This window comes from Balaenoptera acutorostrata, chromosome 13 (assembly GCF_949987535.1).
Source record: "Balaenoptera acutorostrata chromosome 13, mBalAcu1.1, whole genome shotgun sequence".
In the NCBI taxonomy this organism is placed as follows: Eukaryota; Metazoa; Chordata; class Mammalia; order Artiodactyla; family Balaenopteridae; genus Balaenoptera; species Balaenoptera acutorostrata.
Window position 1 is genome coordinate 75,530,984 of NC_080076.1, and position 20,308 is coordinate 75,551,291.

The 20,308-nt window shown below is 52.3% G+C and overlaps 1 protein-coding gene across 5 annotated transcripts in view; it reads left to right on the top strand.

The window, feature by feature from the left end:
- The first annotated feature begins 223 nt into the window (after positions 1 to 223).
- The window catches only part of SGSM1 (small G protein signaling modulator 1), an 87,093-nt gene continuing 67,008 nt past the window's right edge, over positions 224 to 20,308 (top strand). For 2 of the 5 annotated variants that reach the window (XM_057526842.1, XM_057526846.1), the window contains exon 1: positions 4,802 to 5,283. Coding sequence is in view for 3 of the 5 variants with exons in the window: in XM_057526843.1 (XP_057382826.1) it covers positions 389 to 407; positions 505 to 548 (63 nt within the window). In the remaining 2 variants the exon portion in view is untranslated. Of the gene's footprint in view, positions 408 to 504; positions 549 to 4,801; positions 5,284 to 20,308 lie in introns of those variants that run through there. The other 3 variants (XM_057526843.1, XM_057526844.1, XM_057526845.1) reach the window with 3 other exon arrangements.

Here is a 20,308-nt window from a genome sequence, read left to right on the forward strand (position 1 = left end):
TCGATAGTAGCCCCACCGTCTCCCGCAACTTCCGAGCCTGGCACACAGCAGACACTGAATAAATGATGCTGTCCTTCCCGGCCCCATAGAAGGCGGGTGGGCATGGAGCGGGGCGGGGGGGGGGGGGGTCCCTCTGGAGGGAGGTCCAGGCGCGGGGTGCGCGGGATGCGCGGGGGTGAGCGTGTGTGTCGGGCCGCGCGGAGCCTCAGCGAGGGCCTGGGCGGCCCAGCGTGGCTCTCCGGAGGGTGGGGCAGCCGCGGCCGAGCCTGACGTCTGGCGCCTTGACCGTCGCTCGGCGCTCGCCCCGCCCCGCCGCGGCCGCAGCATCCGGGAGAAGCCCCTAGGAGCCACCGCCGCCAGCCGCACTCGGATCGCAGCGCGCGCAGCCATGGCTTCGGGGCTGGCGGGTAAGGGGACGCGGGGCGCCGGGGCGGCGGGAGGGCAGCCCCGAGCCGCGGCCCCCAGCCCTCGGCTGACCGGCAGTTCCCCCGTGTCACCCCACAGAGGCGGAGACCCGGCAGAGGTTGCTGCGCACCGTCAAGAAGGAGGTAAGTGCCGGGCGGGGGCGGGGGCGCCACCCCCAGGGCAGGGAGCCACCGCAGCCACCCCGAAAGCGTCTGCAAAGGAGCGGTGGCCTCCTGGGGTGTGGAGCTACCCTGCGTGGGTGCTGACCCCACGGGGCTAGAAGCGGGTGAGCTTGGGGGTGGGATTATTGGTGGGGGGCCCTGGGTGTTTTTGTGCTGTGTGCAGGGGCGACTGCTGCGTGAGGGCCCTCCAGGTGGCGGCACACCTGGATGTGTCTGAGTAGGAGTCCCTCTTGTGGAAGAGCAGGGTGGTGGGTCTCGCCAAGGTGAGAAAAGCACCTGAGGGGGGCTGACAGGGCATGTTGTCGGGGGCGGGCCGGATGGGGCTGCAGCAGGAGCGCCAGACTTCGGGAAAGGGGAGAAAGTCCCTAGGGGGAAATTAAGCCCCCCACCTACCCCCTCCCCGAAATACTCAGTCCTTGGAGCCACCCCCAGGAGCCCTCCCTGAGAGTCCCAGGTCAGTGGGTTACTCCATTTGAGGCATGTGCGCATGCTCCCCTGGCAGGCAGGGCCCCCTGACCCCCACCCCACCCCACCCTCGAATGAGGGTGAGAATTAGTCAGGGTTCAGCTGCCCCTCTGCCCCTTCACTCTCCCTGGGGTTAGACGGGAGCCCAGTCTAGCCTTTAGAGTTAATAGTTCATGACTTCTCGGAGAGTGGGAGAATCTATAGTGATGGGTGCCTGGGGAAGCATTTAGATACCTGGACTGCGTGTGTTTTTTTGTGTGTGTATGTGCATGCACATGTCTGTGTGGGTGAGGACATGTAGCTGTGAGTATGTGTATCTGAGAACATGTGTGTATCTGCCTGGAAATATCTAAGTGTATCTCTATGTGTACATGCATCCGTGTGTCTGTGTGTTTATCTGTTTTTGTGATTATGATGTGTATCTGTGTGATGCGGGAATCTCTGTGAATGAGTGAGGTTGTGACTGTGTGTGTGCATGGGACATGGGATGCATGAGTCTGTGTGTGAATGAGTGAGGCTGTGACCGTGTGTGTGTGTGTGTGTGTGTGTGTGCATCGCCCTCCTTATGTCACCCCGCATCCCTCCACGTGGGACCCCATTGCTGCTGAGCCTGCCTCACATCTGCATCCTGAGTGCTCAGCCCTAGACCAGGAATGGCCGCAGACCTTGGGGGCTGACCTGATCCTGTGCCTCTGTGTATGTTGAGGATGTCAGTATCTGGTCACAGTGCTGTCCACCAGGAAGCCCCTCCCCGCACGGTGGCAGATACCACCAAGGGCAGCCTGGAGGCTGGAACCTGTTGCTGCCCCTCCCCACTTGGGGAGCGTGGGCGTGTGTCTGTGCGTATGTCTCTGTGTGTGGCATGTCCCATTGTTGCTAAAAGAATCAGCTCCAGGCTGACTGCACATTCTAGCGTTTCTGAATAAGGAGACATACAGGCTACATGGAATCCCTCAGAAAGGCCCAGAACTTTTCAGCTCAGGCCTCTTAGAGACCCCTGTGGGGACCTGAAGAAAGCTCTGTCTAGACCCTCTTTCCATCAAAACCTACATATTCTGATTGTTTCGGGGGAAAGTGTGTATAGACCTCCCCTGCAAAACCCTTCAGGTTAAAAACCTGCAATTTTTTTGTTCATTGTTTAATTAAACCTAGGTGTAATATGTGCTCCCCAGATCTTTTCACCTGGAGTGGCTGTGTTTTTAAGGAAATGCTTGACTGGTTCAACGAGGGGTTGGGGGAGGGGACCTACAGGCAGAAGAGCTTGTGAACATCTTGGAGGGAGTGCTTCCCGGCTCTGGGTAGGCCTCCAGCTGGGGCCCTGAACCCAGCTCTGCTACCAGCTTCCTCGATGCCCTAGACGAGTTCCTTCCCCTCTCAGGGACTCAGTTTCCGTATCTGGAGGAGGAAACGTTGGTTCGGTGTCCCTGGAGGTCCCATCCGTGTCAGTCTAGTTTGGGTTATTGGCCAGGCTGTGGGGGACTTCCCCCTGGCGGCCAGCGGTCTGGGGCTGCATTCTCTCTCCTGGGAGCAGCTGAGTTTGGGGCTTGGGATGAGCTTTCTGCCTGGCTCGAGGTCGAGGCCATCTCCTGGTCAGAGGGACTTCTTGGCATCCTGCTTGATGCCTGGGTGGGGGCCGGGGGGGGCGGGGTGCAGAGGCAGAACCTTGCACGTTTCGGCAAAGGACCTCGGGTGCCCATTGACCCCGATCTGCAATCAGAAGGCAAGACTTATAGTTGCAAGTTGATGGCTGTTTCTAAATTTTGCATTTCGTGGGGCACATCGTTTTAGTAATTAGTGCTTCCACTTACTGGGGTCTACTCTGTGCCATATCCTGTGTGCACAGCAATTTTACCAAGTGAGTGAGGTTGTTCCCATTTTCAGACAAGGAAACTGAGGCTCAGAGAAGAGGAGTGAATTCCTCAAGAACACACAGCCCAGAAGGGACTTATCCCCCAGGCCTGTCTGGTGTCAGAGCCAGGCTCTTAACCCCCTAAATCACAAACATGCCCATCCACATCTACACAGTGCTACAATCTCAGCATGTGTGGGTGGTATAATTTCCATTGTACAGATGAGAAAACTGGCCCAGAGAGAGTAAGCGATGTTTCAAGGGCACAGAACCAGTGAAGGGAGACAGTCTTCTGTCTGTGAGCCCCCTGTTCAGCATGGGTGCCCTCAAGGGCATGGTGACAAATCCATGCCCCCCAAAGCAGATCTCCTCTCTCCTTTCCTTCCTCTGCCTACCTCTTTGGAGAGCATCTCCAATGGAATGGTGAAAGGGAGCTCTTTGCTTAGAAAACTGGGAATTGATTAAGGTCTTCCTTCTCTCCACCCTCTGGGTTCAGAACCACATCCCTGCCTGTCACAGCCTCGCCCAGAGGCCCCTCCCATCCTTCTTTCTGGAAGGGGTGGCTTAACAGTCAGTTTCTGTAGGTAAGCCAGGCAGGTCTGCAAACTTTGTCTGAGCCACTGAAGCTACAAAGGCTAGTAGAGCCTGTGGGGCTGGACGTTCCATCTAGTGCTGACTCAGCTGGGCTCTGTGGATCCCACAGTGAACAAGATTGGCCCTGCCCTCTGGGGGCTGACATTCCAGTACGGTGGACACACCCTGACAGACATCCGAATGTAATGAAAAGGATGATTGCAGGCTGTGCACTGAGGGCTGAAGTAGAAGCACTTGGCATCACAAGAACATATAACTGCATGCAGGTGGCTCAGGAGGGCTTCCCGGAGGAAGTGATGTTTAAGAAGATGTGTGAAGGATAAGTAGGCTTTTTAGGTGAAGGTATGAGGTAGCAAGAGACAGAGGAAAATCATTCCTGGCAGAGGGAGCTGCACATGCAAAGACTTTGTGGCTGGAGGGAGCACTACAGACAAGGAATGGAAGGATTAGGAAGTGGCTGGAGTGCAGAGAGAGAGGCGAGTGGCGCCACATGCAGAGGGGGCAGAGCATGTGGTCCAATCCTAAAAGCAAGAGGAAAGGAGTGGGGAGGACATGAGGAATATGGAAAGAAGAGGGTGGAGCCGAAACTCATTGTTTATCAATTGTACAACTTGGACAAGCATCTGTCTTTACCTTCACACGTATCTGGGTTTCAGTTTATTCATAATGGGGGTGAAAATTACTCACCTATCAGGATAAACCATGTGAAAACACCCACCACGTTAGTCTGAGCTTCTCCAGGATAGGAATCTTTTTTTTTTCTGTCTCCCCAGCGCCACCCAGGGAAGGCTGGGGACAGCGTGGCCTCAGCATAATTTCCACCGGTTAAATCCAACCAGCTCTGTCCTAGCTCCTTCCTTGCTCGATTAGCCGTCCCCTCCTTTTCCCTCCCCGCCTCCACCCCTTAATTTTGTTTTGGTTCCCAGAGCCTCAGGGACTGGCTTCCCGTTGCCATGACGACTGCCACTAAAGGAGCCAGCCACATGACACGAGTTGATAACGGAAGCAGAGTGACTAACTGCCTTGTTTTCCTGCCTCCAGGCTGGGCCTGGGAGGCCTCTTAATTGGAGGGGAGAAGGCAGGGGCTTGTGGGCCGGAGGAGAGACCCTGGGAAAGAGGCAGGGGGATGAGGTGGATGCTAGAGAGGAAGCTGCGTGTAGCTCTGCACACTGGAACTGGTGTGAGGGCTGTCCTGGGGAGCCATCATCACAGTGGCTGAGCTGGGCTTGTCTGGGGACTCAGCCTCCCAGCTCCTGAGTCGGGGATCATGAGAGGGGAGGTGGGTGGGACGTGTTGAGAAGGTTGGAGGAAATCAAGAGGGAAACAACTGATGTTAGTACTAGGACCCTGTGGTGGTGTCAGTCTAACCCGGTGGCTCTTAGTGAAGGAGGGGGCACAATTTTGCCACCCAGGTAGGATTGCCAGGTAACATACAGGTCACACAGTTAAATTCGAATTTCAGATAAACAACAAGCAATTTTTTAGAATGAGTATGTATTGCTAAATCTGGCAACCCTACCCCAGGGGACATTTGGCAACATCTGGAGACATTTTTGGTTGTCATAGCTGGGGGTGCTACTGGCATCTAGTGGGAAGAGGCCAGGGATGCTGCTCAACATCCGACAAAGCCCGGGACAGCCCCCAGCACAAGGAAGTAGCCAGCTCAGAACAGCACTGCTTTGCTGATTGGTCCCCACATGCCACCTCCTTTACTCTGAAAGACAACCCTAAGAGGGAGAATAACCATCTCCTTCACGTTATAGAAGAGGACCTGGAGGCACAGAGACGGTAAGCAGCTCGCTTTAAGGTTGCACAGCCAGCGCGTGGAGAAGCCAGGATTCAGATCCCACATTGTCAGGATCTGAAGGGTGGCCTCGTGGCCCCTGATTCACAGAGGGCAGAGGTAGGGAGCTACAAGCTACAGCAGAGTCCCCGGAAGCAGGCTTCGGGGTCAGATGTGTGTAGGGGAAGGAGATGAGTCAGGAAAGGTCCATTAGCCCCAGCTTGTGCAGGGCTGTGGATGCCAGGCGGCAGCCTTTGCTCCATCAGATAGTGGGGAGCTCTAGAAGATTTATGAACAGGGGAGGTCTTGCTTGGAGTTGTACTTCAGGAAGTTTCATTTGGCAGCAGGGGCCAGGACAGACCCTTTCTGCCAGCTCTTAGAAGAAAACTTGCTCTCTTCTTTCCTTCTTTCCACAAATATTTATTGAGCATCTACTAGGTGCCAGGCACTGTTGTAGGAACTGCAGATTGAGAAGTGAACAAAGCAACATCCCTGCTCACGTGCTCTTGTGAAGCTTACAGTCTAGTTGGGGGACAGATAGATAACAAAATAAATATGGTGACAGGAGCTATGAGGAAAATAAAGCAGGGAAGGTGGTGGAGAGTGGTGAGAAGGGCGCTCCAGAGGGGGCACTCTGGGATGGCCCTTCTGACAGGGTGACATTGTCTGCTTGGCGGACATCTGCGGGAAGGGTGTTACTGACAGAGGGAACAGCATATACAAAGCCCTTGAGTGGGGAACAGTGAATAGCGAGGAGGCCGGCGAGGCTGGAGCAAAGGGAAAAAGAATGAAGGAGGAGGAGATGAGGTCAGAGAAGGAACAGGAGGCCCATCGTGCAGGGCCTGTGGCCCTCGGAAGCTTTGGCTTTTACTCTGAGTGAGATGGGAGCCGTGGGGGGATTTTGAGCATGGGGGGAGTGTGAGTTCACCTACGTGTGGCTGCAGGCGGGCAATACGTGGAGGGGACAAATGAGGATACAAAGTCATTAGGCAAGAGAGGAAACTTCTATCTAGTCCTTTCCGAGCTTTCCATTCTTGGGCTGGAAATCACAGCCCCACGCTCCTCTGCTGGGCCAAGCGGAGGTTCCAAAAACGCTTGCTGATCGAATGAACAAAAGCAGGAATACTGGGTGGGATATTTTGGGGCTCTCTGATGCTTGCAGGGTTGACTCAAATCAGTTGGTGTGTGTCGTGTTTTTGAGCTTAAAACGGCAGAAGTTGTCATGAATAATGCAACTATATCCGCACATAGTCTGGTTTGATGCTTTTTTTGTATCTCTGGCAATGCGGCTTCCGGGAGCTTTGGATAGTGGTGGGCTTGGGTTCGATGTGACGAGGGTGGCAGGAGGGACTCTGGCTTTCCTGCTTAGCTATGTCTCCCGTGAAGTCTGGCTGGGTCCCGCCTGCAGTAACCTCCTGAGGGGCTTTTGCTGCTGGTTGGCAGGTGGGAAAGTGCATTTCTGTCACCCAGTTGGGCCCACAGTTGTTGGCTGCAGACCCCAGGATGGGAGGTGAGGACACCTGAGTCCTTGTCCCAGCTCTGCCCCTAACAACCTGTGGCCTCCTAGCGGGTCCCTTCTCCCTGTCTCGTCCTCCTGCTTTCTAAGTGGACAAGGTCGGACGGCTCAGGGATTCTAAGGACATCGAGCCATCGAATTTGACCGGCATCTCTTTCCAAGAGCCGGGTCTCTCCTGTGTTTTCTCTACTCTGAATTTGCCAAGTCTGTATTTAAGATTTATTATACTCAGTAGCTGATAAGACTTTTGGGGAGCCTTCACTCAAGGAAAACAAGGGCTCGACTAAAGCCATTCTAATGGGATCAAGTTTTTTTAAACAGCATTTACTGAGCATTTTATATGAATGACTTCATTTAAGTATCTCAGTGCCCCGTGAAGTGGATGAAACGTTCTCCCTAATAGAGAAGGATATTGAGGCACAGAGATGGCAAGTAACACCCCTGCGGTCGTGGAGACTGTAAGTGGTACAGCTTGGGGGTCTGGCTCCAGAACCCTGCTCTGCACTCTGGAGCCAAAACCAATGTGGTTATAAGCTATGCTGAGAGTGTGGAGTTAGGGATAAGGCCAAGCTTTGGAACCAGACAGCCTTGAGTTCAGGTTGCAGCCCTGGCATTTAGGAGCTGTGGGAATCTCTCTGGCTTGAGTTTCCTTGTGTATCAGATGGCCAGGGCATCATCTACCACTCGTTTATGCTGTAACACGGGGGTTCGACAGTATTTGTGGAGGGACCAGGCACAGTGCTTGGCTCACCCAGTTAAGAGTGAGATGGAACTCGTTTGCAGAAGGACATTTTGCTGCCCTTTCTGGTCACGTTGAACTTGCAGATGCCCTCAGCATGGGATCTTGCTCTCCTTGGGTAAGCCTCGGGCTGGGCTGTGCCAGGGCCACAGGAGCAGTGCTGTAGCCTAGGAAGGGGATCCAGCGGGACTGAGCCCTTGAGTAGGAGTCTGCAAGGCTGAGTCTTGACTGATGGCATTGCCATCCTTGGGTGGGCAGCTGGAGGTTCCCTCTGTGTCTGACTGCTCATCGGCCCCTGCGGAGGTAATCCCTCAGCCTCAGAAGGTCAGAAACCCTCGTGAGCCTGCTGGCCCTGCCGCTTAGCTGCTGTGAGCCCCCGGGTGAGGCAGCTGGGAGGGCTGAACTCCAGTGGGGGGCAGCGTATTTTTCTTTCTTTTAGTAGTACAAGAAGATAGGAGATGAATAGTTTTTTTGTGCTTTTTCTTTACAAAATCTTGAAGGAACTCAGATTCTGGGCATTTGTAAAGGACAGTAACAGGTCCTATTGCAGTAGACCCCATACAAAAATCGGATAACTGAAGCCCCAAGAGATCAAGGGACTTGGCGATACTTGGGGCATTGAATGGATGCTCCTCTAATTATTGTTATTTAGTGAATTATGTTGAAATAGAAAGTTAGAATTAGAGCAGCTATCATTTCTTTTTTTTGTTCTTTTTTTTTTTTTAAGAAATAAAGACAGTTTTACTACTGCCATTTATTAAACGCTACTCTAAGTGCTTTACTCTGTCTCATTTAATCCACAAAGCAATCTTCCTACAGAGTAGGTACAGATAGCGACTCCTGTTTACTGAAGAGGAGATTGAAGCTCAGAGAGGTTAAGAAACCAGACCAAGTAAGGTCACACAGCTGCAAAGCAGCAGAGCAGGGTATTTTAGCCAGCCCCATCCAATTCAAGTTGGATAATAACTTGCTAAAAAAACTAGTTAAAACAGTAAATAAATATATAAATATAAAGCAGAAAGGGAAAGAGAGGCTAAGAAGTGGATCTATTGGTTCAAGGGTTTGGGAAGTTTGTAGTGATCCAGTTTTATGTACAGCTGTATCCAGGGGTTCCAGTGATGTTATCAGGACCATCTCTCTCCATCTCTCTGTGCTGCTTTTGTCTGTGTAAGCTTTATGCTTTCTCTCTATGGGGAGGTAGAGTGTTGCCCAGCCGCTCTCAGGAAACAATATGCCAGTTTGACATCAAGACAAACAGAGCTTCTCCTTCCCCATGGTTCTAGCAGAAGTCTTAGGATTAGATCTCATCCGACCAGCCTGGGTCATGTTCTCCTTTTGCGCCAATGGCTGTGGGATGGATTGCTCTGATTGGTCAAGCCTGGAGGGGTGAAGTGTGGAGTCAGCCCTGTGAGAGTAAAGGAGGGGACCCAGAGGAGAGTCAAGGTGAAATGACCAGACAGGGAGATGGTAACTAGGCCAACAAACTACAGACATCCGCCTTCACAGCCTGAGGGTCCTGCATTTGGAGCTCAGCCCCTAACAGTAGAAGTGGCCACTCTGATGGTCTGTGCCTGGCTGTGATCCCAAGTGCTGCCTGGGGACCTGCTGTGCGCAGGTATCTGCTGGATCAGAGATTTTTACTCTGGGGTGTGCAAAACCCTGAAATTGTACAAACACTTTGTACTTGCTGTATGGAGAGGGTATCCTCCATTATCCTCAGGACCTGTAAAGGATCCACAACCCAAATACCCTAATACAGTTGGTGTCCTTTAATATGGTTTTAAATAAACCTTTCATAGAGTTAAAAAAAAAACAAAACACCCTGAAAGATGCTGGGATACAAAGATGAATACAGTACAATTTCCCGACCTCCATGTGCTCAGAAATGAAATGGTGTCTCCTACTCTCTAACCCATTGAGTCCTCTAATAATAATATCAATCTCTAATAATAATCATAATGAGCATTTATTGGGCACCTACTATATTCCAGACCTTCACTGTCCAATGTGGGCTACTAGTCACGTGTGCCTATTTACATTTAAATCAAGTAAAATTACATTTAAAATACTGTTCCTCAATGGCACTAGGCACGTTTCAAGTGCTCAATAGCCCCACGTGGCTAGTGATAACATATTGGACAATACAGGGATAGAGCGTGTCCAGAAAGTTCTATCATGTTCTAGACGTTGTGCTAAGTGCTTTATATCCATTAACATATTTGATCTTAAAAAAATCCTTAATAAATAGGACCTACCCCTACCTCAGAGGTAGGGGTAGGTCCTATTTATTATCCCATTTTACAGATGAGTAAACTGAAGCACAGAGCAAGTGAAGTGACTTGCCCAAGGTCGGAGAGCCCGTAAGAACCAGGATTCTAACCCAGCCCTTAAATACACTATCTCACTGCTTTTCCTCTTAAGGTTGGCTGGAGGTGGTTAGTCCATTTTCTGGTCCATCCTGAGTGTGAACCATCTGGGAATTCCATTTCTTTCTTTCCTGCAGCCACCCAGACCCCCAAATTTTGGGCAGCCTTCCAGAGAATCTCGGCACCCTCTGGAGTCCGTGTGCGCCTTCCTCATCCTTGAGGCCCGTGGGTCTGCGGAAACGGGGCATGTTGCCAGGGGAGCCGCCACACGCAGTAGGCAGAGCACCCGGGAGAAAGCTGGCGGATGTCCATGGTGTAGGCTGAGAATGTGAAACACGTGGGCCCTTTTCCCTGGGGATGGGGGGCGGCCAGGGGGTGGTCTTCAAGGCTTCTCCATGTCCATCAGTGGCTGGGTGTGGGAGTGTTGGCCGGAGGGACCTTTTGGCCAAGATGTCCCCAGGTGAATGCTCTTAGAATCAGGCACTGGGGAAGACTCCTTGTCGAGGGGTCTGGGGCACCTGTGCAGGGTGGCGATGACAGACCTGTTGGTGGGAACCCCATTCTCAGCCCCCGAACACCTCTCCTTCCAGGCCCGGCTGGCTGGCTGGTCTTTCTACTCTTCGGAAGCAATGCCTGGTGCCTATTTATAGCACGTCAGTAAACTATTAACTGGGGCCGGACCGGCAGCAGCCTGGGAGAGGCATTTGCTTCTCCTGCAAGCCCCATAGCCACATTTAGGGTGGTTAAGAGTGAGGAACCGGAGGGAGGACTTTTCTAACCCTCTGAAGATCCACATGCCACCACTTCATCATTTATTTATTTAGCTGCTCATTCCTGTCACAGGGATGGGACTGCAGAAGGACACCCCTGTGGCTTTGCCTTCCGTACCTGCGTGGATGTGGTAGGCAGGATGGAAGGATGTGGGCGGGAGGGTGGGGCAGATCAGTCCTGGAACTGCAGGCGAGAGAGAGTCCCAAAAAGGAAGCTTCGATCCATTCCTGGTGGTTGCTGAGATCCTAGTGCCAGACACCTTCAGACCCCTGCTCTGCGAGGCCCCAGAGCCCCCTGCAGACCACACAGGCTGAAGGCGTGGAGGAGTCTCTTTGGAAGGAGACTCTTAGCCTGTTTGCCCAAAAGCTGGGACCCCTGCCGACATCCTCCATGAGTGGCAGAGTAAGGTAAAGACATTTTTTTGGAAAACAGACTTTATTTTTTAGAGCAGTTTAGGTTCACAGTAAAAATTAAATGAAAAGTACAGAGATTTCCCTTACACTCCCCGCCCCACACATGCACAGCCTTCCCCACTATGGACCCCCCACCAGAATGGGACATTTGTTACAATGGAGGAACCTACATTGACACATTATCACCCCAAGTTCATAGCTACACTAGGGTTCAGTCTTGGTGATGTGCATGCTATGGGTCTGGAGAAATGCATAAGGACGTGTATCCACCATTATAGCATCACACAGAACAGTTTCACTGCCCTAAAATCCTCTGTGCTCTACCTGTTCATCCTTCTCTCCCCCTAATCCCTGGCAACCACTGATGTTTCTACTGCCTCCATAGTTTTGCTTTTTCCAGAATGTCATACAGTTGGAGTCATACAGTATGCTACCTTTTCAGAGTGGCTTCTTTCATTTAGTAATAAGCATTTCAGCTTGGACATTCTTTTCGTGACTATGATTTTCCTTCGGGAACAGACATGTGGCAGAGAGAGGAAGCTAGGAGGTGCCTGGCGAGCTGGGAGAGATGGGTGATGAAAGATGATGGCTGGGGCAGAGGTGGAGCTGGCAGGTGCTGCTGGACCCTGGCTGTGACTGTGACGTTGGGCTGCACTGGGCTGAGGGAGCCGGTGCGTTGGCCACCTGGCTGCTAGCGTCCCCACCGTGACTTGGGACTCCGGAGCAGGAGACCTTGATTCAGATCCCAGCCTCTTCACAGGCCAGATGATCTTTGTCCTTCCCAGGTCTGCTGCTTCGTTGGAAAAATGAGAATAGTAGCAATGACACCTATATTATTGTGAATTTTTGGGCTCACATATGTAAAGCTCCTACCCAGCTTGTGGGAAGCATCCGTAGGTGTCTGTTGAATGAATGAATGAACCTACTGTGCGCCAGGCTCGGTGCAGAGCAGGTAGTCATGGGTTTGAATCCCTGCCCTGCCATTTGAAAACCTTGTGCTCTTGGAAAGTCATTTAATCTCACTGAAACTCAGTTTCCTCGTTCGTAAAATGAGGAGGCTAATTGTATCCATTTCTCCAAATTACCACAAGGATTGGATGAAATAAACCCCCTAAACACAGTGCCAGTCACACAGTGAGCACTTTATAAATAAATGCCAATTGTTCTTACATAAAACAAATGCATAAAGCACCTACTATGTGGCTGCTATTGTCTTTAATGCTTTATATTGAGTTGTCTGAGGTGTTTATATATATTTTGGATGTCAACCCCTTATCGGTCATATCATTTGCATATATTTTCTCCCATTCCGTAGGTTGTCTTTTTGTTTTGTCGATGGTTTCTCTTGCTGTGCAAAAGCTTTTAAGTTTAATTAGGTCTCATTTGTTTATTTTTGCTTTTATTTCTTTTGCCTTCAGAGACAGATCCAAGAGATATTGCTACAAAATGTATCATCTTATGCCTGTGAGGCAATACTAACATCTAATACAAATACTAATATAACACTAATATGAATAGCACCCATTTTATGGTTGGGAATGCCGAGGCTCAGAGAAGGGACATGATTTGCCCGAGATCATGCGTGCATGAGCTGGGATATGAATCCTGGAAGTTTGATTCCAGAGTCCAGTGCTCATGGCTGTGCAGTGGGTGTTACTCTAGGAGCTGGGAAAGGGAGGGGGCATCACATCAACTCGAGGGGGTCTCAGGAGGGAGTAAGAAGGTCACGTTATCTGGTTCTGGAGCACTGGGTGGTTTTTCCAGAGCTGGAGGTGGAGGTAAGAGTGGGTGGGGATGTCAGGTGCAGGGGACTGCAGAAGCGAATGTCAGGTGGTGGGAGTCACGTGGGTCACACAGAAGGAATGCAGGTGTGACTGGGAAGGGACAGGATTTGGCAGGAAAGGCAGGTGGAGCCACACCACGGGAATAGTTACAGCTTGCCAGGCGGTCCCATCCAGCCCCCACATCTGTGTCTGTGCTTCGGAGCTTACCAAAATAGTCCTTTCCACCCCCCCACCCCCACCCCACCCATCAGCCTCAGCCCTGTTCCAGCCCCTCCCAACTCTCACCTCCTGCGTGCCTCGCCCATATCAAATTAAAAAATACAGAGCCGCCAGCTATTTCCATGTAGTGCTTTTCCCTGCCACACTGTCCGTACATCTGTTCCTTCCTTTGAGCTCCAGGGCACCTCTGTGGGGGCAGTAGCAGGAGGAAGTTTTTTCCCTGTGCTTTAGAGTTGGTGAATCCGAAGCCCAGAGAGTTCATTTCTACTTGTACTTCAGATCTTGAGCATCACCTCCTGCAGGAAGCCCTCCCTGACCTCCCCACCCACCCAACTTCCTTGTTATTTGTTCTCATAGAACCAAGTTCTTTCACTGCAGAGAACTGGTCTCACTTCGTCATTATCTACCTGTTGGTGTGATTTCGTTAATGTCTTTCCACCTTGCTGGACTGTGACCTCCATGAGGACAGGGACTCCATCTGCTTGCCACCTAATGCCGCACACATAGGAGGCACTCTGTGTAGGTTGACTCACTGAGCAGTCAGTTTTGACAGTTTTGGTTCATGTGATACGTTATGGGAAGGCAGGTGTTAGCGGAACGTGGAAGAGGCACGCTTATCCCCGCTTGGGGTATGGAAAGTCCAGGAAGGCTCCCAGGAGGAGGGGACACCTGGGCTGAAGCCTGAGTTGCAGTTAGCTAGCTGGAGCATGCATGGAGGGGCATCTGGCAGAAGGCACCACGTGGGCAAAGGCATGGAGGTGAGCCCATTGCATTGCCTTTGGGGACCTGCGTCCTGAGGCAGGGCTGGAAATACTGGCCTCTTAAGGTATCTGCATCTTGTTCTCAGCATCCGGGGTGCCTGCAGAGTGGCCCAGCCTATCCACCTCTCACCCCCCGCACCCCAGTCATTGTCGAGGGGGCCTTTGAGCCACCCCCCCTTTTCTCCCCACTTTCCCTACATGCTGAGAGTTTTGTTTTGTTTTTTATTTATTTTTGGCTGCGTTGGGTCTTCGTTGCTGCACGCGGGCTTTCTCTAGTTGCGGCGAGCGGGGGCTACTCTTTGTTGTGGTGCACGTGCTTCTCATTGTGGTGGCTTCTCTTGTTGCGGACCACGGGTTCTAGGCGTGTGGGCTTCAGTCGTTGTGGTGCGTGGGCTCAGTAGTTGTGGCTCACGGGCTCTAGAGCACAGCCTCAGTAGTTGTGGTGCCCTGGCTTAGTTGCTCCGCGGCCTGTGGGATCTTCCCAGACCAGGACTCGAACATTGGCAGGTGGATTCTCAACCACTGCGCCACCAGGGAAGTCCCTGAGAGTTATTTTTAAAACCACTTCGAAGGCCCTCCAGGCATCCTAATCTAACTCCACCGTGAGTTTCTTGCAGAGTAAGAGTCAGGCTGCCTAGGGGCCTCCATCTCAGAAGCTGTCGCTGCCTAAGCAGTACTCACCCACCTGCACCACCAGGCCCCTGCCACCTGAGTCGCCCGGCTGGCGTGCGGATGCTCTAAGGCCTCCACCGAGCAGGTGGCAGCTCTGGTGATGTTTATTTAGGCCTCCTATGTGCCACAGGCACTGTGCTGGGTGCTTTAAACCAGGGGTCCCCGTGGCCCAAATGTAGCCTGTTTGTGTGCTGCCCTTGAGCCAAGAGTGCTTTTTACATTACAAAGGGTTGTAAAAGCAAAAAAGACTTCTGTGATGTAGACTGTAGGTGGCCTAAAAAAGAGGTTTGCCAGATTTAACAAATGAAAATTCAGAAAGCCCAATTAAATTTGACTTTCAGGGAAACAGTAATGTTTTAGCAAAAGTATTTACCATTCACTATTTGCAACATACTTATACTAAATATATATATATATATCTTATTTATCTGAAATTTAGGTTTTACTGGGCATCCTGTATTTTATATGGCACTGCTATCCTAAAGCCTGAAGTATTTGCTGTCTGACTTATTACAGAAGAAGTTTGCTGACCCCAGCCTTACACACATGGAAGAAGTTTGCTGACCCCAGCCTTACACACATAGCAAACAAGATCAGGCGTCAAAGGGGCTTAGGACACTGCCTGGAACCCAGCTCCATAAGCATCGGCTACTGGTATTCGTGTTATTGATATAATCAGAGTCATCACCAAATATATACTGAACTGCTTGTCCTAGGGGCTCAAGGTTTACTTGGGAGAGACGGACACTGAATGAATAAATCCACAGACGTGTAGTGACGATCAGGCTGTGATAAGTTCTAGGGTGCCATGCAAGAGACTCTGTTTTAGACAGGGCGGTTCTGAGCACTGTGCCTGTTTTGTCTATGGAATCCTCCCATAGCAGCCCTGTGAGGTGGTGCAAACGTCATCCCCATTTCACAGATGAGGAAACCGAGGCCCGAGGTTCCCCAGCTAACAGCAGAGCTGGAGTTAGTCCTGGGCCTGGTGGCTCCCAAGCCCATGTTCTTAGTCACGTCACTAAAATGCCTCCTTTTATATGGTGCCAGCTGTGTGCTGGGTCTCGTTTGAGGTCCGCTGCCTGTATTTTCCGTAATCCTTATGACAGCCCTGCGTACTGGGCCATGTGATTCCCATCCGGGGCTTAGAGGAGTAAACACAGTGTGGAGAGGCAGGGAGGAGGAGCAAGTTGATTTGGAACCTGGCAGTGTTCCAGGTGGGCAACATGAGGGTACCTGGGTGTGGGCAGGTGGCAGGTGTGAGGAGGAGAGACACAGGGCAGACCGGGGAGCCACCAGGAGCCCCCCTTCCGGCTTTGCAGATTGGCCCGGATTTCCCTGTCTCCCTCCTGAGATTAATCCTCCTTTTATGCTGTTTAAATATTTGCAGGTAGAAGGAGGGAGGGATGGGGGAGGGCGGGGCATATTTCTGAATGGTTGCAGGGTGGGGCTGGCGGTGGGGTGGGGTAGGTGCTCTGAGGCCTGATGTGGAGGCACGGCTGGGCCACAGCCAGAGGAAGTTGGGGTTGGTGAATAGAGCTGAAAGGGCGCCTTAGCAATTGGCCATTCACCTAACTAACTAACCCTCATGAAAATCCACTGTGGGCCACGCAGTGAACCTGACCATCACTATCATCTCAAGAGTCATTACTGTTTGTAGCATCCTTACTATGTGCCAGGTACAGTCTCCACAGTCTCATTCAAGCCTCACATTACGCCTGTGAGGTAGGGGTGCTAAGACCATCCACCCCATTTTACAGATGGGGAAGCTTGTCTAGCATCATGTGGGCAGTGAGTGGCCAAGGATTGGACCGCAGGTCAGTGACTCCACCTCCTAGGCTCTTAGCCTCTTTCAACTGCCTCCTCACATCCTGTCCTTAGAGCTGAGAAGCTGGTTCCAAAAAGATGAGCTCCCCATCGTTGGAGAAACGCAAGCAGTTGTTGGAGGACTCCTTAGAATGGAGCTGGAGAGGGATCACAGTTTCCCAACCACTGTGACCTTTGAGGTCCCCCTGCCTCTGAAGGGTCCCCACGGTGTGCTGTCGTTGGCGGAGTCACATCCAGGTGACCCAGGTCTTCTGACTCCCAGTTCAGTGCCTCTTTCCATCCCCAAGTTGGGAGACACTGGAGAATCCCTCCTCACAGGTTTCTCAGCACCTTGGGATTTCAGAGGGCCTGACCCAAGATTGGGCAGGGCTGGAGGCAGGGCTCCAGGTCAGGCCGTCAGACAGACCTGGGTTCAAGTCCTGGCTGTGTGACCTACAGACAAGTTGTATAAACTCTCTGTGCCTCACTTTATCCATCTTTAAAATGGGGATAATAATTCTCTCGTGAGGATTAAATCAGACATTCTAAACAGATCACCTGGCACTTTGTAGATGCTCTTAGTATACATTCTCCTTTAATAACAAAAGCAGAATGACAAAACAAAAGGAGAATAACAGAAGCATTTTGTTCACAGTGGCCTCCGCTTCTGCAGGGAGAGACAAAGTATTTATTAGAACAAAGGCCCTGGGTCTGAATCCTGCTGCCTCTGTGTGACCTGGGTCAGGTTAGCTAATCTTTGTGCGTCAGTTTCCCCATCTATAAAATGGGAAGAACTCAGGAAATGACCTCATTAAGGTTGTGCTTACAAATAGTCCCCGGAACACAGCAAGTGCCCAGAAAAGTGAGGGTAAGCTTTAGCGTCATAAACCTCCTACTGTGTGCTAGCCCGGCCTGCCCTTTCACCAGTCACATCACATTTAATTCTCAGCACAGCCCCAGGGGATGATAGGTTCCACTTTACAGATGAGGAAACTGAGGTGCCAGCAGGGGCACGACTCGACCGAGCTCGCACTGGACGTGAGTGGCCGGGCTGGGATGAGAACGCAGGTCTGCGTGGCTCCAGAGTGGCACCAACCATAGTCACTGCCTCTGTGCCGCCCAAAGGGGGCGGGATTCCTGGTCCAAAGCTTAGAAAACCACACAGGCCGCAAGGAGCCAGGATGGCACCCTGCCACTGCCACTGTCTCCAAACTACCCCACGGTCCCTCAAATCTGTCTGCCTCCAAGGTGGACCAAGTTCAAGACCATGTCTGGGGGTCTGAGAGGGGGAAGGTGGTTAAGCTAATTTCAGAAGTCTTCCGCAGCTGCCAGACCCTCTTCCCCCGCCCACAGTGCTGATCTGTCCCCGGGGATGGGTCCCCCCGTCGCGGGCGTGGGCAGCAGCCTCTTTCTTCCTGCGGTGAGACCATGCCCTCTTCTGCAAGACTCTCAGTGACCTTCTGGGGAAGGCTCCCACAGCATTGCCTTTTAATTTCCTCTCCTGGCCTCCGGCTGTCAGCCTGTTATGAACTTCTGGGGAGATATTCTAGCCCACAGCTGGGAGCCAACGGAGGTGGGAGGGGCCCTCACTCGCCAGAACCCCTTGTTCAGGCTGAGAACACCGTGGGTGCTGCATTCTCCCCTCCACCACCCACCCCCAGATCCATCCCCAGGATAAGAGGCCCAGAGCCAGGCAGCCACGGGCTCCTCCCTGCAGCCAGCTTCCCAGCTGTGTGACCTCAACAGCAAGGTTACCCTTTGAGTTTCAGGCTCCACAGCTGTAAGCAGACGGCCTTCCCTGCTCTGCAGATTTTGGAGTTGAGACAATGCGTGCGTGCAGTCAGGGTGCCGATAGGAAGCAAGTGCTTCCCCCAAACTGAGTACATTAAGGTGAATTTAATAAAGGGCTGTTGACTAAGGCAAGGGAAGGATGCTGTGAGACCCCGTGATATTAACATTGGGGAACCAGGAACCGCTACTGCCCCCAGTCTGATCAGGGTGGGAGGGAGAGGTTCCCAGAAGGGGCAGGCTGTGTGGGGAGGGTCCCCAGAGACAGCTGTGACTGCTATGCCTCTTTCTTAAGGATTTTGGGGCAGCTCCTTGTTTTATATCCTCCCCACCCTTCCCCACTCTCCCCCCCTCTCCTTTTCCATCCCCTTAGATCCTTGAGTACAGTCTGAGCGTGCTTGAGATCACCTGGAGGGCTTGATCACCACCCCAGAGTTTCTTATTCAGTAGGTCCAGGGTGAGGCTGAGCTTTTGTATCTCTAACCAGTTCCCAGCTGGTGCCAGTGCTGGTGCTTCTGGGCCCCGCCCCGAGGAGCTCTGCTGGTCCCCATCGCACTTACCTCCCACCTCCCTTAGCTTGTGGCTCTTTGGACTAAGGGCCCCTTCAGGGCAGGACTGTCTGACTCCACCCCCGCAGCTCTCTCCACCTTGAACTCAGTATCCGAGGGCTGGTTCTCTTGCCGCCTGCCCAGATGAATTCACCTGCGTTTGTATCACTTGCAACTTGTCCCTGTAGATTGCTGTCCAGACATGTTGATCCGAGGTCAGTGCTGAGATAGAGATCAGGACGCCGGAGGTCTATGAGGGCACGCTCTCGGGGTCAGCACCAGGGGAGGTGAGGCAGAGAAGCAGGAGTGGGTGGAGGGAGAAGTTGGGCCGCAATGTGGCCTCCGTGGAAGCCTCAGCCCGGTGGAGAGCTGGGACGGCCCTTTAGAGCTGTCCCATGTTAGGGCAAGGATGCCGGATCTTCACACCCCACATGCATCATTCACTGGATGGGCCACCCCGGGCAGTACTGCGACCTTGGGGGAGGCCCTCTCTGCAGCTGAGGTGACCCTGTTTCCTAAGGGACAGCAGCTCTCCCAGCAGCTGGCAGCCTCCGGTCCTCATGGGATCTGAGTGGTGCATTGTGTCATCTGCCACATCATCAGAACCTTCTCATGGCCCCCACCGCCATCCTCTCCCCACCCCTGAGTCCCATGGCCCCTGTACCCCGCACTCTTCCTTCCTTTCCAGCCCCAAACCAGAAAGCCCTCTTGCTATCACTCAAACACACAGAGCCCCCAGTAAAGACACCTGCCCATGGTTTTTCACCAGGTGACCTCTGAATCTTAATTTTGCTTGGCCAGGCCATCCTGCAACACAGAGAAGTCAAAGCCTCCAGGCCCCATCCTCTTTGTACTACATCAGTGTTATCTGCCACATGCGATGGTTAGGGATGCCCCAGGCCTTCCAGAGAGAGGGAGAGAGGAAGACAGCAGATGTATTAGTCTGCTCGGGCTGCCATAACAAGGTACCACTTGGTGACTTAAACAACAGAAATTTATTTTCTCACAGTTCTAGAGGCTGGAAGTCCAAGATCAAGGTGTCGGCAGGATTGGTTCCTTCTGAGGGCCGGGCAGGAAGGGTCTGTTCTGGGTCTCTCTCCTCGGCTGTTGATGGCTGTCTTCTCCCTGTATCTTCACATGGTCTTCCCTCTGTACCTGTCCACGTTCAAATTTCCTCTTATAAAGACCCCAGATGATATCAGATGAAGGCTCACTCGAATGTCCTGATTTTAACTTAATCACTCTGTAAAGGTCTCATCTCCAAATACTGTCACATTCTGAGGTCCTAAGGGATAGGATTTCAACATGAATTTGGTGGGGGGCCAGGGAGGGACACAGCTGAGCCCATAACATTAGGGGAGGTGACAGTTTACAGGATTGGAAAGCAGGTGACAAGGAAGAGGAATGGAAAGAGGTTAAGGCATCCTGGGCAGGTCTTTGAGGCCAGAGGGGTGTTGCCAGCCTAAGGGCCCCTACTAGTTGCTAGCAGAGCCGGAAGCTAAAGCTGAAGGGTTTTTCACACATCCTGAGGAAGCTCACAGCCTCCTTTTGTGGAGGGAGCCGATGGGGCCTGGTGGTCTCTGCGCTAACCGTGGGGAAAGGGGCAGGCTGGCAGCAGGGCCTCTGCATCAGAGCCACTCCAGAGGGTGA